Source organism: Cygnus olor, chromosome 13 (assembly GCF_009769625.2).
Source record: "Cygnus olor isolate bCygOlo1 chromosome 13, bCygOlo1.pri.v2, whole genome shotgun sequence".
In the NCBI taxonomy this organism is placed as follows: domain Eukaryota; kingdom Metazoa; phylum Chordata; class Aves; order Anseriformes; family Anatidae; genus Cygnus; species Cygnus olor.
The window spans coordinates 18,847,544-18,864,288 of NC_049181.1; the positions used below are offsets into that span (position 1 = coordinate 18,847,544).

Consider the following 16,745-nt stretch of genomic DNA (forward strand, 5'->3'; position numbering starts at 1 on the left):
CATCTTTAAATCCAATGGCTCTTTACATGCACTGGATCTTTAGTTTGTTTAAAGTAATAATAGTAATGCTTTGCTCTTTGAAATAGGGAGATCTAAAAACTTAGCAAAGGAGAAATTGGTTCTGCCCTACTTGACCAGCAGCATTCTGCTTGGTTAGCAATATTCTTAAACTTTTCTCGTTTCATGAGTTTCAGCATCCATTTTTGCTGATGAACCACTGAGTTAATATCTGGTAGTGAGCGAGAAGAGTCGAACTGCCCCCCGGGTACGAAGGCACTTGTATTAGCTTTTGTCCCTGAAATTAGGGGCATGTCCAGTGGTTCCATACCACTACCATGTATTCCATTGCACAGTGAAAAAATCAAATCGATTTGCACTTTATCCTCCAAGCTAGCAGAGGCAATGGGGAAAAAAAAAAAAAAAAGGAAACAGGAATGTTTGGAATTCGCAGTGCTACGTGTAGCAGCTCTGCTGCAGTGGGCAAAAATTTATGTGGGATATTAGAGTTGGCAAAAGGGGTAGGGACAATAGAGAAACCGATGTATTTGATTGCGTAGCAGCGAATTGCTTAGAGAGGCCCCATCATTACTGGCTTTTCCTCATGACACCCAGAGCTGCAGATGGATTACAGGGGTGAAGGGAAGAAGGCGCGTGTTACAGAACTTTTTCCATCTTGAAAGACCTTCTGATCAAAGCATGTTCTGGGGCCATTTGATTTTACTACCTTCTGTAGTGGGTATAGATTCAGAAGCTACGTGTGGTTCCTACTTCTGTCGTTTTTTCCTGTTGGTTACATCAAGAATGGAAACCTGGGTTTCCTGGGAAGCATCTCTGTATTTTTAATGGTTGCAATGGCTAAGCACATTACAGGGATGCATATAACACACAACTTGTGGCATGAAATTCTGAAATTAATCTATGGAAAGGTGACAGGTATACAGTGCCATTTTTCTTGTTATTTACCAACGAGATATTCATTACAGAGAGTCAGGCATCCTAACTTTGTGCTGCTTGGGTAGTAAAAGCTTGATACACAAATGTGTTTGAGGATAAAGGTCATGGGTTTCAAATATATGGAATTCTAGTGGGCATCCGTGAAAACATCTGCAAGTTGCAATAATTTCATAGACTTTGTCCTTGCTTGATGTTACTGAAATTCTATACTTTTTTTTTTAAGTTGTCATGCAGCCAAGAAACCAAAATGATACCATTTTCTTCAGTTCCTAACGGTTCTTCTACAGTCTACCAGGCTATATGTGTGTATATATATATATATATATAACAAACAGATTAAAAATAGAGGGCTCTGTTAATTCACTGAAGTCTCCATTTGATATAATTCACATTTTATGTTTAATCTTGTCCTCGCTGTTAAGAGATGTTTGTTCTCTTTATCCTTGGGATAAGTAAGAAGTATAAGAGCTGAACCTGATGCCAAAGTACAGTACAGACTAGGTACTTAGGCTTTACCGCAAGGTAAACTCAGTGGGGTCAAACAGTAGTTCTACCTGGCATTGAACCCTAGAGTTTACCTTGTGGTAAAACCTGAGTCTTTGCCGTACTTTAATCCTGGATTTGTGCCTGAGCACCACAGCGCCTGCTCTTGAAAATGCTTTTATCTCGGGACAGTTCATGGGAGTGCTACTGAGTGATGAAAAATGCAGCTTTTTTAGCAGTGAAGGAAAGTCCTTTGTTTCAGCATAGAAAATATGATTTCCATCCACAAAGACTTCAAAAGAACCAGTAGAAATTCTTGAGAGCCTGATTATCATGGCATAATCCCATTATCAGAGAGATTAGAAGCACTTCACTGTGTCTTTATAGTTTGTGACTAAGGCACTGGACAAAATCCTCAGATTCTGTTAAAATATTTATTCAATAAGACAAAAGGAAGGTTTTCACCTGTGGACACTGACATTGTAGAAAACATATTTAATTTTTCTGTCCCCTCCAGGACTGAACACAGGCAGGACCTCTAGTCACTGGTCCTTACTCTCTCATCTACATATATTTGGCAAAGTAATCTGCAGCCATGCAAAAGAAAAGCCTCCTAAAATGTTAATTGCTATTAGTTTCAGTCCTTGTGAAGCAGTATCATTCAGTGGACAAACTAATTGAATATAGAAGTGTTAACAGTTCAAACAAGTGGGGAATTGAGTGTGTTTTCCTTAGAAATCTTGGTGGATGCTTGGGTGCTGGAGCTTTTGAGGGTGGTGTCTGTCTAGAACATTAATGTGCCCATTTTAGTGTCTCTCTCTCTCCCTTACTGTCTAGCCTGGAGGTGAACAGTCCTCACCCCATGTCTTGGAAGCGAAACACTGCCTGCAAGAGTCTAAATAGCTTGTGACCATGGGAACTTACAAAGTTAAGGCTGAGACTGTAAGCGAGAGCAAAGCATGTGATTTTCACAACATGTTCCTTGTTTGGTGTGGTTGCCAAGGGCCACTGAAGATTTGGGGATTAATGTTATGATTGTGTGCTTCCCAATATAAAGAATTTCAGTGATGATTATCCAAGAGTGAAAAAAAGTTAAAAATAATCGACAGAAAAGCCTTTTGAGATGGGAGCCTCCTCCCCTGGAAGTGCACAGTGTGCATAGTGTCTAGGTAGGAAAGGTATGAAATGTAAAACAGGTGCACTTGACCTCTGTCAACAGCAGGGCTGAATGGGGGAACTGCTGAAGTTTAAAAGAAACCTGCTCCAGTAGTGAAGGAATATGGAATAAGTGATGAAATGTTTCAACCTAAATAGGTACAAAAAATGATCCTGGAAGAAGGATTTTAAAATTAATTTCTGACTGTTTCAGTTCGCTTGATTATTAACGTGTAAAAATGCATTTTTAAGTTAACTGCAAAGTCTTCTACCTGCCAAGGCAGAGTCAGGACTTTGTATGTCTCCAGCTGAGATGACTAAACCCCTTGCAGCAGGGAGCTGCATTCCTTCTGCTGTTTTAAGGAGTTAGGGAAACAGAAGAGAAATACACTACCATGGATGTGAGCACTAGAAAAGGAGTGAAGGAAGGAGGATTTATTTTCATTTAAAACTTCTTCCTCCATTCTATATCTTTTAATTAAGGCTTCATTCTTTGCATGGATAACATCATGTAATCCACTGAGTGTCTTGCCACTAGAAAACATGAACCTAAACTGCTAATTTCTGCCCATACTTTGGGATCTTAGACACTATTGATCTATTTCAGATACTCTTGAAATGAGAAGTGTAAAAATGTTGACACAAAACTGTGGCAAGTATTCAGCTGCCAAGTGGCTAAGAAGATGCTGGAGCACCTACAGTGAAATTTCTTTAGCGTTGGCTTGTTAAATAAACAAGTACCAGGCTACTCTGTACATCTACGTAGTAATAGAACAATAAAAGTTCATCAGTCACGTATGAGTCTGCAGTTTTAGAAAAGGTTGCCATCTTCAGGCAATGCTTAGTCAATGCACTCTTCTTTTTGAGCCTAAGAAATCAAAATCCACACCGACTCTGATAAGGTAATCAGAGCGGAATATAAAGTAATTCACAGTAGAATTAATCCCAGTATTGGGCCAACTATGGTACTAGTCTCAAGTTATCTAAAGTGTGCTTTCTAATTGCATGTGATGCAGTTCTTGCATCTTGTTTTGACTTTCTGTTATACTCTGTTGAACTAAAGCATAAGCAAAAAATCTTTTTGTCTTGCAGCTTGGAAATAGAGGTTGCAAACTTAGTAAGTAGTAGTCAGCTTCATCTCAAAACACTGTTGTTTTCCCATGTTCCTACAACAATATGGGTATTAATAAATCTTCCAGGGGGAAAAAAGGAAAAAAAGGAAATTTCTCATGACTTACCTGAAATACCTCTATAAACAACCTTTGTCTGAAAATGTGCAGCGAAAACTTCAGAAGGCCCTAACTACCCTGAGAGGTATCAAATTAAGTTATAGATCGAGCTGGATGAAGGAATAAAAAAAAAAGTGTTAGTGAACATGATGCATTGACTTACTTTTTGTTTTTTGTTAGGGTCGACCAGGACCGATTGGGATTCAAGGACCGATAGGCGCTCCTGGATTTACTGGCCCAGAAGGTTTGCCAGGAGCAAAAGGTGAGAGAGGAGCAGTGGGCCCCCCTGGACCACCTGGACACAAAGGCATCAAGGTAGTTTCAACAGTGAATTTTCATTTTTTTTCACCTTCAATAGATTTATGGCCATGAATACATTTTTGAATGTATGAAGATAGTCTTGGACTATTTGTGCAGAGGATAAGAATACAAGAGTATTTCATTATTATATTTAGAGAATGTCCTGCTTATATTTTAAAGTGAGAACACAGCTTCCAAAGCTGCTGAATGTTGTAGCCATCCTGGGAGACGAACCATAGCTAAATAAATATTCTGTTGGGAGTTCTGTTGTTCTGTTCACTTCACCTGCCCAGGATAAATGTAATCACACTACATTCAGAGAGACCTGGAGCTGATTCCCACGTAGATGATCCTGAGCTGGTGTCTAGAAAAGCAAAGGAGATGGCTACTGAATGGAACCTGTAACTCAGTTTTGCAGATGAAAAGCTATTTGTAACAGAAATAATATGATAAACTATGTCATATTAAATACAATAACCCAGCATAAGGTGTAGGTGTCAATGAATGCAGTGCCCAAGAATGGGCACAATAGCAAATGTAGAATGTTTTAAAGCCCTGAGGGTTTGTTCTGCTGTTTCTTCTTAGGAAGTATCAAAGGAGGAGCTCAGAGCTAGGCAGAAGAGTCAATGGAAATACGAACAAATACTTTCAGTAATAAAAAGTGGATACATGTAGGTAGTTTACCTTAAGGGAAGTTTACATTATGCTCTAGACGTGTTTGCATCATAAGTTTGGGGTTGCATGCTAAGGATTCATTTTATCTCACCACAAAGGCCAGTGCAAAGCATGTGCTCCCACCACATAGCCCATAGCCTAACAGAGGGTATGCAGTGGATTGTATGATGGGGATGTCTGATATTGTCTGATGTGAGGGCTGGGATGAGATTTCTATTCTCATGCCTATGTGATTGGACAAAAGACATGTTTCAAGGACAATAGTTTGAAAACTTAAGACAGAAGTTCTGTATGCTGTTCCTTTTTTCTAAAATCTGAAGGAAGTCTGGGACATCAGGACAAGGGCTTGTGTTCTTGGACTGTCCAGAACATCTTACCAGTCTACTGATGCAAGGTGCTCAAGTTATGTGTGCAAATAAGAAGTTAGATAGTTTAGGAACCAGGACCAGCAGAGCAGAGCTTGTTTTGCCAGCTACTGGTAGGTGAGATAGCTAGATGAAAACTAGATCGCTTGTGCTTCAACGTGCTGCAGTTACACTCTCCTTTTCCTTAATATTAGTCAGCATGTTGTAGTTCTAGTCACCCTTTCTCATCAGACAAAGAACCAAGTAAACTGAAAATGACGACAATGAAAGTCATTGCCTCAGTGTTGCATTGATCTGAAAGGCAAAGGAGGATTCAAAACAAGGGGTGCTGATATGAGTGAGCATTTTCACAATTCTAGCGGGTAACACTGAAATCAATAAACCCACTTTTTGGAAAAGACAGAAACCCAGAACTGGAACTAGCCTCTAACAGTTGGAACCAATTACCTTGCACTGAAGTAATCCCTTAACTACTCCAGAACTTCTGTTTCTATCCATTGAAATGGATGCATGTGCAGTACCAACATGTAGTAGGATTCTACCTCCCTCTTCTTCATGGAAGCAATGTACTTTACCTTTCCAAACCAAGAATAGTTTAGGCTGGATATTGTGCTCACATAGCTTGTTCTGCTAGGATTTGGAGCAGAGCAGTAGAACCAACGAAGTGGAATTCACTTACAACTTAGATGGGGTGGTCTAAAAGTAATACAATGATCTGCATATCTCTAGGTGGTGGTACCAAAATATAGACCAAAAAAAAAAAAAAAAAAAAAAAAAAAAAAAAACGAAAAAAAACGGTAAGACCTGTTAAAACTCTTGGAAGATCAAGCGTTACACTGGGAGTTAAATTTATACTGGGTTGTTTATTTTTCTGGCATCTTATTTTCCCCAGATGTGCAGTAGGAGATTATATTTTTCCTTTAAATTGCCTGATTAAGACATTCCTGAAACACTCATTTGGCATCCAGTCAAGCTCAGATGCTCAGTTAGTGTCTTCAGTGACCCATGCGGTCAGAGAGAATCTATATGAGATGGTTTGTTCCTCTTGGTGTTGATAGCTGAAGTCCATGATTGAAAATGTTGGAGTGAAAAGTATCTTGTCAGTAAATGAGATATACTGAAATATATAGTCCAGTAACCAGAAATTGAAAAAGAGAAAAATAACATGTATTCTTTTTTTTCTTCAGGGCTCAATGGGAGTTCCAGGATTTCAAGGAATCAACGGGATCCCAGTGAGTTTTCGTATGTAAATATAAGTCACCAGAATGTTAGTCACAACCAAAAGCACAATGGTAGTGTCTTAGCACATGCACAATGTATCTTGCAAAGGTCTTGCCTCTCTCTGGAAGGAAATACCAATTCTTCAAACATTGTAATGTTGGAGGCTCTAGCTTCTCTGTTGGGAAAAAAAAAAAAAAAAAAAGTAATCCTACAGCCTAACTTCAATATTTCTTACCATAGTTTAAACCTGATAGTTCTTATCTTACTCATCATGGTCACAGGGGGCAGATTGTTCCATTTTTCTCTCTAATAGTCTTCTTGTATGTGGTAAGTGTTATCATGTCTCCCTTGATCTTCCTTTCCTATCATGTGGACCAAAACAATGATTAGAGCTGAGGCCCTCCAGAGAATCCTTGCTTCCTGACTAGGTGCTAGTTCTCTCTCAGAAACCTAAGACAGAAAAGAGGTAATTTACTGTATTTGGCATGTGATAGGAGTAGGTAACTCTTTTCCCTGACCATCAGGAATGTTTTGTTTGTTTGTTTTGAACTTGAACATTATAATGACAATTGCTTCCTACTTCATACCAAAATTAGGTGCCTAGGGTATCTTGACCAGCTGTCTTTTGCTTTGTTTTTCCCTGGTGATTCTTGCAAAGATGTGTTTTAGAGACACTTTGCCTCAGGGAAGTTTTAGCTGGGCCAGCTTTAGAAGTTGCCCCAAACTTCATTGCTTTCTCAGTACTATTTAGTTCATTTTTCTCCTTCTGGTATTGAATTATTTTTCCTTTTTTGATGACATTTTTCCATGTTCCATATACTTGTGCCTTCTGACTACACTCATGTTTTTCGTTCCCATCTTCCTTACTTCCTCAGCTGGCCAAGAGCTTCAACAGAGTGGAGCTGTGTTTCCTGACTTCCTATCAAAAACTGAATTGTTTTGATAGATTGGCTGAAAATGCACACTTGGCCCTGTAAATGAGCTTGCTCGATTCCAGTTCCTTCCTGGCCTCTGTCCTTCTCTCCCCCTCTGCTCATCCTTGCCTGTTTTCTCTCCTGCTCCACTCCCTTGCTGCTATTTTTTCTTTTCCCACCAGCCAACTAACTTTCTAGCTCTGAAGAGAACAAGCTGTTCCCATAATACTTAATTTAATTGAACACAATGTGGGAACATGCTGTTCTCTGGGTATTTTTTCAGATGAGGCTCTGGAGAAAGGGGATTCCCAACAATGAGGGGAGGAGAGAAATAGGGCAACAGCCATTGCCAGGTAGTTGGCAGCAGCAGGCATTCCAAGAAGAGAGAAAGGGAGGTAGATGAGAGGATTCAAAGCCTCCAGCATATCCCAATCTCCATTGTCTGATATACAATCTTCTGCAGGTGGGTGAATGGGAAAGAGGTACGTTTTGCTGCAAATGCTCTCCCTACGGCTCTTCTGTGTCACAACTGCAGGACAGAAAAAGGGTGAAGGGAAACTAATGCATATTGTTTACCTTCTAGCCATTGAGACAGATATTTCCATTCAGGGCAAAAGTAGCAAATACCACTGCTTGACAAAATATTTACATATATAGTTGCACTTCAGGATAGGGAGTAGCTTAGGTTTGTTGTGAAATGAATATGAACATATGCACCTTATATAGTTGTGTGAAATGCAAAGGGACAGAGAGCATAGGTGTGCTGATATATTTAAGAGAGAATTGAAAATAAGTCACTATCTTTGCACAAGAATTAACCTCCCAACATGAAGAGAATGTCTTTGGAGTATGCAGATATGTTAGTGTGGGCAGGTATGTTTTAGTCAAGGCCAAAAGGCTGCAAGGCTGTGATTCAGAGGGGAATCCCGCTGCTGACCTTAGGGGAAGTGGTGTTCCACAGAGTTCCCTTGGGCCGTGCTGGTGGCAAGTAAATCCTGTTGTTGCAGCTGGACTGACTAATCCCTTTAACTTAGTAAATACAGCAGCAGCATGTGTTTATCGCTAGCCCTTCTGTGTCACACTGCAGAGGAAACCCTCAAATCTTTGGCCCTGCTTGGGAAGTTTATTTTTTCCCATAGGATAGGATTCAAGGACAACCTCTAGCAAGGGCTGAAACTGGAGCTGGGAGGTGCACATAGCTTTTCATGAGCTACCCAGAGGTTTCTAGAAGGAAATATTTCTATGAGGAAAGAGCTCTTGTCTGCACAATGAAAGTTAGAGCTACGTGAAAAGGCAAAGCTCTTTATTTTGTGTCCCTCCTAGAGGAAGTGCAAGCACTTGGCAATGGCAGTAAGAGGCCACTTTGCCGTAGCAATCTATGAACCCGCTTATTCAATTAGTTTTGTGTTCACCCTTGATTGCATTTGTTTCCCTGTTTTTAAATATTTGTTGAGCTCTCCTGTTGGGATGTCCTTTGTGCTAAGCCTGTTTGATTTAGAAAAGAGGCTGCTTGGGATCACAGCGGTAGTGTATGTGAAGGAGTCAGATAAAGCAAGAGCCTAGATGAACAATTCAAGTTTCCTTATCTGGCTCCCAGGGAATGTCTCCTTTTGTGAGAACAGAGAGCACAAGTGATCTCTCCATCCTGTTTTTTAGCTCAGGTTTGTAAGCTAGTCACCCTGCCATGTCATAAGTACAACTGTGAAAGTCTTCTGCTGTAGTCAGTTGAAGTGCTTGAGCTGAATTAACGCGTCTGACACAGGAATAAGAGGAACTGAGAACAAGTGAATAGAGTGAAACTGTTAGAACTAATAGAGTGAAACTATTAACCACTGGTTTTCAGACCAAAACAGCTCTTTTAATCAGAGTTTTAAATTCCCGTCGAAAAGCTTCATTTAAGCCAGATTCCTATGATTCTCAAGGAAGCTGGTCGTGAGTGCTCAGGTAAGACTTAAAACAAACCATCGTGAATTCTGATTGCACTTTAGCCAGAAGGTAGGAAATTGTATATTATTTTTCTAAAGCAGGAGAGACTCTGGGGGGGGGGGGGGGGAGATGCTTTGGCTCAGGACCAGAGACACAGATGCTATGGGATTAAGTGGCAGAGCCACAGATGTATTTAATACACATAAGCAATCACTGTCAGTACAGTTTATATCCCCTTTGTGAGCCCTCCTCACATACTAAGGGGATACCAAAACCCTTTGGGCCCTAAGAGACTGTGTTGTGCCAAGATTTAAGAGATCGTTCCCAAGACGTGAAGCCAGCTGCCTGCCACAGGTGGCTCCTGGCCCACCCTGGAGCCTCTGCAGCTTGGTTCTTCATCTGTCTGAGGGACAGATGTTGGGGGTTCAGCTTTGCTAAACCCAGCAGCTGGCCACCTTATGTTGTAAGCAGATACATGTGCTCTTCTCACACAGCTTTTGTGTTGTTGATGCTGTAAACAATGAGAAAGACCTCATCAAAATTGACCACTGGCCTTCCTCTGCAGTCACAGCCTGTCCCATCAGAGGCTTGCTGCTCTTGGCTATGACGGGCTGTATGGATGGAGGGGAGGGTGGTTTGCCATTGATTTATCCAGTTTTGGGAACCAAAATTGGTGCTTCAGCCTTCTCCTGTAGCTAGACTGGAGCCTGGCAAGTCCTCTGCTTGCACACCACAAGTGGGTGCTTTCAAGAACAGACTTTAATCATCAGGGCTCTTGGTACTATATACCCAGTGATGCCTGATGCTCATGTTTTGGGACGACTTCATTCCATGTCCTGAGGCTGTGTTTAATCTCACATTTGTACTTGTCTCGGTGAACTGCCTTGATCCTGCAGTGGAGATACACATTGCAGTGGTTCAGCTCGCACCTTGTGGGCTGACAGAGTGCAGATCTGGACTCTCTCCTCTTCTCTCCGTTTTGTTGGCACAAATCACCATGCAGTTGCCAGATGCACTGGACCAAGGAACTCATCTGGCTGAAAATTAACACTTAAGAAACAGAACAGTTATTTTTCTTCTGTGTTGTTTTCTTGCTCTGACTTACCTTCTGTGCCTGTGCTTATGCTGGCACAAGGAAAGGGTAGGTGTGAGCAGCCAGGAGTGGGCAATGGCCCTTCTAGCAGCAGCTGAGACTGGTGAGCAGTTTGAGCATTTACATAAATACAGTCCAAGTGGCTCTGCATCCTTGGGAATGGCACTTGGCTACTGTGTGCTCCCAGCTTCTCATCCGTAAAATGAAGATTACAGCATTCATTTTTGCAAGGCATTTTAAAATCCTTAGACAAAAGGCTTTACATTACTCCAAAGTTCTCATTGAGTTTGGTGAGAGGATATGCTATTGGCTTGAACTGGAAGACCTTTAGTAACACAAATCTGATTTGTTTTAAGTGTCTGGCATGAAAGATTATTAATGTTCTGTTTTATCCCCATTTTATCCATGTTTATTTTTTACTTTCCTAGTATGAGTCATAACTTGTTTAACGCCGTGTCTTAGGGATGAACCTTTGGGATCAAACACAAGTACTTTGGGGGTGATTTAAGATCAGGGTGTACAAAGGGGAGGGAGAGAACTGTTGGTTACTGGTACTCTCTCCCTAAGTTTCATTTTCCTCTTGCCACAAAACATTGTCTTTGAGTGCCACAGAGCTCATTTCTGTGAAAAGATGGATAGAATAAAGAGATAGTCGATACCTGAGCAGTAAGACTGACAGTTTTGCCTTTCTTTATTATGCCTATGCAAACCCACAGAATACTGAAGAAAAGGTAGTTAAAGGCTCTAATTTTTATCTCCTTTGCAGCAGTATAGTGTTGAGTCAAATTAATAGAGCCATAGCACGGCAAAATTGTGTGAAATCAGAATTAGGTACAATTCTTTCTTATTAATTGACCATCACATATACTTTCTTTTAAAGACTGCTAGTTTTATTAGGTTTTTGTCCCGGTTGCTTTGCCTAAGGTTTTAAGTGTAATATAACGAGAAAAGCTGTTGTGCTTGAATGGTGTGATGCTAGAGCTGGAACATCTGTTGAACTATTAAAAGAAAGAATCCACAGTGCAGAGGAAGAGAAGCCACTGAAACTTTAAGCGGATTAGAACTATAAATGCTCAGTATTGTTGAACCTGCCTTTTCCCCTTGTTTTTACATGAGCAACTCCCACTCCTGGTGTCAGGTGCGCCCTTGTGTGCTGTGCTGAGCTGTGTCACATCATGTATTTCAGACTGCTAGGGGACCAGTATTGCACTTTCAGGACCTACTCATGCACACGTTATGTACTTCAGAAAATTATACCTTGGAGGAAAAGATAATTAAATGAAACCAGCCAGTGTTCTAGGATTTAAGCTTTGGGGAGGATAAACAATGCTGGCTGAATAAGCTATTTCAACTGCAGTCTACCGTACACTGAACTTGAGTGGGAGTTGTCTGTTTCCTTTGTTTTATGTTGCCATGTGGAAGATATCAGTTTTCTGGGGGACAGTATTACTAATAAAATGCCTCCCGTCAGTCATTTTCTCTTTTTCCCTTTTACACAGGGTCATCCTGGCCAGTCTGGACCCAGAGGTCTGCCTGGCCTTGATGGCTGCAATGGTACCATTGGGAGTCCTGGTGTTTCTGGAACAGATGGATTTCCTGGCATTCCTGGGCTGCCGGTACGTCCCAAGGCAACTATAGCATTTGTAGTCACTAAGCTAGGGTTTGCTTTTCTTGCCATTGGTGGAAAAGTGACTCCCAATTTCTTAGGAAGAACCCTCATTTCATTAGCATTGCTGGAGCTCAGTGTCATTTTCTTATCGGAATTCCACTCTGATTGACTGTCTAAATGTTAACTTCTGAAGATAAAATAAAGATCCTGTGACAATGTGTTCACACAAGTTATACCGTTGCAACTGGCAACGTTCAAGCTGACTCATAAGAGACCATGATAAAGCTTCTAAGAACCATAAAGTGGCAAATATCTTGCACTTGGCAAGTTTCAAGTTAGTGGATGCTGATTCAGAAAAGGAAGATATCACGTGTTCAGGTCTATGCATCAAATATTGGATACCTTCCTTCAGGTGTTAAGACAGCTAAAAGCTTTGGTGTCACTGAGTGTCTGTAGGATTTACTTTCCTAAGGTATGTGTTTTACTTTTGAAAACACTTCCCTACCAATTTTGAGTTTGATCTAGTCTGCACTGGACAAGCTATTTATCTGGACTCCCATCTTACACATAGTGACGCTTGTAAGGGCAACATCTTCCCATTTGCCTCACCGGATGAATTGTCTTTGGAGAAATACCTATGTGGAAGTGGAGGTAGCTGGTTCACATTCTACACCCTGTTTAAGTGTGTAGGATTAGTTCTAAGAACTCCACTCTTACATATTTAGGGGGAATTATACTGTTTATATATACATACAAACATATGGGGTTAGTTTCGAAATGTAACCAGAAACTATTTGGTGTGATATTCAAGTATTTGACGAATATTTGAATATTTGTTCACATTCAAAGCCTAATCTTAGAAGCCCAAGTTATGTGACTAATCTTACCAGCAGTGGAGCTCCTTTGCATTTACACAGGAAGAAGAGGAAGAAAATACATCTGCCAGAAATAAGTATTGCCATTTATTTCAGTTTTTCTGAGCTATGCTAAAAAAATCTTTACATGTCATCCAGACGTAGAGTGCATATAATGTTGAAAATACACAAAGCAACAAGAACAAGTTAAAGTATGGTTTTCTAAAGTAACTGATTTACTCATACCTACTGCTCAAAATTCTCTTTTGTAATGCTTGTAGGATTATATTTTTGGCAAAGAAAGCTGCTTGGATCAGCTCACCCTCTCAAATTAAAGTGGCAATTAAATGAAATCATCTCAGATAAGTTGAATGTGATGATCAAGATTAAAATAAATTGGGTAAATCTAGAATTAAAACAGTCACTTCTGCAGAGATTCATGAGATCTACCATTTTTTTCTTATTGTTTCTAAATAAATATGGTGATTTACAGTGCTACACAAGAGACATGTATATGAACAGGAGGGTTACAGTATGTCAAACAAATTCAAGTAGAATATTAAAAGTTGTCAAAGGCCTAAAATAAAAGGAAAATCTAATATAAACAGGAAAATAGCAGAGAAAATGTTTGCAGAACATTGTTTTTCTAAAGCCCCAGGAAGTCTTAAGTTCTCCTAATACCACAGCTTCTTTGACACAACTGCAGTGCTACTTTTGCAGTTCACTGGAGCCAGGAGTTTGCCCTGCTCAGAATACTGAATATAATTTCTTTCAAAACCAAAACTGTATCTTTTTTTTTTCCCAGAAATTTACTTTTGACATTCATTTTTTAACAGGGTCGTCCTGGCCCAAAAGGTCTTAAAGGAGAACCTGTTTTTGCTCAAGGCAGCCTTAAAGGAATGAAGGTAAGATTTGTCATGGCAGAAGATGCAATATGAGAAACACTTTGATGTCCTAGAGTTTGCAGGGCTGATGGTGCAGCTTATATTGCTCATGATGTTAGACGTGGGTATCCTAGGTATGTCTGGAGGCAGAGCTGTGAAAAAGGCCTCTAATTACTTAATGACAGCACTGAATGCTCTCAGAACTTGGAATTGCTTGGTCTTTGCAACACAAACATATCTTGTTCATCCCATGTGGGGGTGCTGGGACATTGCACATACTGTTAGTGTTCAGAGCAGTTGCTGGTCCTTCAGCTGTCTCTGGACAGCTATCACTATTCCTTGCTGGCCTCAAACCGAAGATATGAGGAATTTCTTGTAAGCTTATCCTGACTTATGTGAGAGAGCATATTTTTTTTAGATGCCAAACTTTCCTGTAACTAGTATCCTCACATGTGCCAGGTCTGTTGAAAAAACAACCCAGGAGATTCATGGGTGCATGTTAAGATTTCTACCATAAAATCCCCGTTGACTCCCAGTGTTTTTTACTGGGAGATAGTAGTAAGTAACCAGTTATACTCTGAGTTTAAATACATGGATATCATATCCCACTTGTAGTCCATCATTTACCACTATGAAGTCAGGATTTTATTCTTTCCGTTTAATAAAGACCTCTCCCTAAAATGTCTGTATCATGTCTGTAATTTTATTTCCTATGCAGAGAATACAAACTATGGATAGATGATATCGGTTTATTATTCAAAACAGTAATAGGTTCTTTGACTATACTCACATAAAAAATTTAGTTCTTTGTTGCCTTGAAACATATACTCACTGACTTACAGTGGTTTTGATTTTTGCTGGAAGGACTAGGCTTGGAAAACACTATAAAGGATTCTGTGCCTCTTGTGGTACATTCAGCAGCCTCATGATTCATTAAATGTTGAAAATATTAAGATTTTTTTTTTCTGTCATGTAAGGCCTAGCCCCTCACACTGATTTTTTTGGTCGAAATTATCAACTTTTCTAAAATTCTATCCACGCATATACACTGTCTATTTGTAAAAGTTAAATACATCCTTATTTATTAACCTTTGTTTGTGGAAAATACAGATAATTCGAAATAATAATACATTTTATACTGTTTTTGTAAGGAAAGATTTTGTATGTGTGTTTTCCAGTGTTTTTATGATGAATACAAGTTTTTAATGCCACTTTAGCTTCTCTCACTACCCGTAAATAAAATGGTTGTCATTTCTCCAGAGATTTGGAACCTCTCCATTGCCCAATTTAAATATGGAAGCACAGGTGTCAAAATGTTTTCCCATGTGCACTTGATCTAATATTAACGAAAAGCAAATACTTCTATTTATACAAAACTTAATGCCCTGACTAGTTTGTTGCAATAATATAGTGGCATTTTTATTAATGCATTTGTTATTTTTAGGGAGAAAATGGTCTTCCTGGATTGGATGGAATTTCTGTAAGTTATTTAATTTGGAGAATAATTATTTTAAAAAATATTATAGTAAGCAAGTATTTCTTCTTGAATTGATTCTCAAGGACACTTTTCAAATTAATGGGGCATGTATTTGCATGATACCAATAGCATGAATAACTACAGTTTTCTAATGGTATGCATCGGTCCACATTACGTTAGAGGAAGTCAGATTTTTGCTATTATTTGTTCTATTTTTCCCTTTAACTCTTAACTTTGACTTCCAAAAAATATACTAATATGAAATAGGTTATTATAGAAATTAAATGAACCTACATAATTAGGGGATATTACTTCATGTTTTCAGAGACAGTGTTTGGTTGGGGTTTGATGGGATAATTACTACACATTCTGTATTTCTCCTGTGTTCTTCTTATAGGGCCCGAAAGGTTTTCCAGGTCCAACAGGTTCTGCAGGCCCTATAGGATTACCAGGTTTGCAAGTAAGAGATCCTGACTGTTGCACTTCTTGACAGAACAGTTCAAGATGTTGGCAGTTTTTCATCCTTACCTATATTTGTCTCATGACAATGAGCGAAAGCATTTGTGCATCTAGAAGTACGAAGCACATTTTTCAGGTGTGGAATACTTAAACTGTTTAAACCAGTCACAAGTTCTCCTCTGGAGCAGTGTTCAGAGCAACAGTCATGAATGAGAGCTCCAACAAAGCCCTAGAGCACCATCTACAAACAGTACTCGATACTATTCTGAGCGCTTTCTCGTCTCAGGACTTGAGGGAATATGCTGACCTCTGCATGTTTGGAGCCTTTATCATCGTGAAATGTGCTGAAAAGTCACTTTTTCAAGATACTAGAAGAGAGTTTTATTTGGGCAGAGGTAAAAGCAAACTAAAAGTTTGTTGCTTTTAAATTAAGATTTGTTTTTAATTAACCGTAGTGCCAAGGGGCTATGCTGTCTATCATAGACGTGAAGACTAGAAGATTACAACACTGGTCTCATTGTGTGCATCCTACTTAAGTCAAAAAAATAAAATCTTAATCTTTTTCACATTTAGGGTCCGGTGGGTCCCCCCGGGCCACCAGGTCCAAAAGTAAGTACCTGCTCTTTCTGTTGTCTTTTCACACCTGATTGTTAGCTTATTTGTCACTCCTGTGGGCCTAGATGGTAGTAATGCTCTTTTGCTGCTGTTTTGCTTTTCACTCATTATTGTTTTTTTTTCTGCCATAGGGTAATATGGGATTAGGCTTTCAAGGAGAGAAAGGAGAAAAGGTAAGAGAAATTTTTTCAGTTATGGAAAGAGTGTGAAGCAATACTCCAGTGTTCCATCATAGCTTTAATCTCTAGAAGGTGGCTAGATTACAGCAATTTCTTCTTTTCCTTTTTCTTCTTTTGGACTGAGTGACAGTCCAAATACTGAAGAACCTTGCTGGTTGCTGATCTGTTTTTACATGGAAAGAAAGGATGAGAGCTTTGCCTTGGTGAAGGGGGGAAAGAAAATCTCATTTCAGTGCAGAGTTTTCATGGCTGTCAAGATATGAGGTCTTCCTTAGACAACTTCCAAATCTGTCCTTCAGTTTATATGGACCCTTACCTCTTGTATTGAATTTTTCTACAGACTTTATTCTCTT

General features: G+C 39.6%; 1 protein-coding gene across 1 annotated transcript in view; it reads left to right on the plus strand.

The window, feature by feature from the left end:
- The window catches only part of COL4A6 (collagen type IV alpha 6 chain), a 126,974-nt gene that overhangs the window by 77,650 nt on the left and 32,579 nt on the right, over window positions 1-16,745 (plus strand). The window contains exons 5-12 of the mRNA XM_040572623.1: window positions 4,002-4,136; window positions 6,349-6,393; window positions 11,815-11,931; window positions 13,615-13,683; window positions 15,107-15,142; window positions 15,537-15,599; window positions 16,172-16,207; window positions 16,345-16,386. Of these exons, the coding sequence (XP_040428557.1) occupies window positions 4,002-4,136; window positions 6,349-6,393; window positions 11,815-11,931; window positions 13,615-13,683; window positions 15,107-15,142; window positions 15,537-15,599; window positions 16,172-16,207; window positions 16,345-16,386 (543 nt within the window). The remainder of the gene's footprint in view (window positions 1-4,001; window positions 4,137-6,348; window positions 6,394-11,814; window positions 11,932-13,614; window positions 13,684-15,106; window positions 15,143-15,536; window positions 15,600-16,171; window positions 16,208-16,344; window positions 16,387-16,745) is intronic.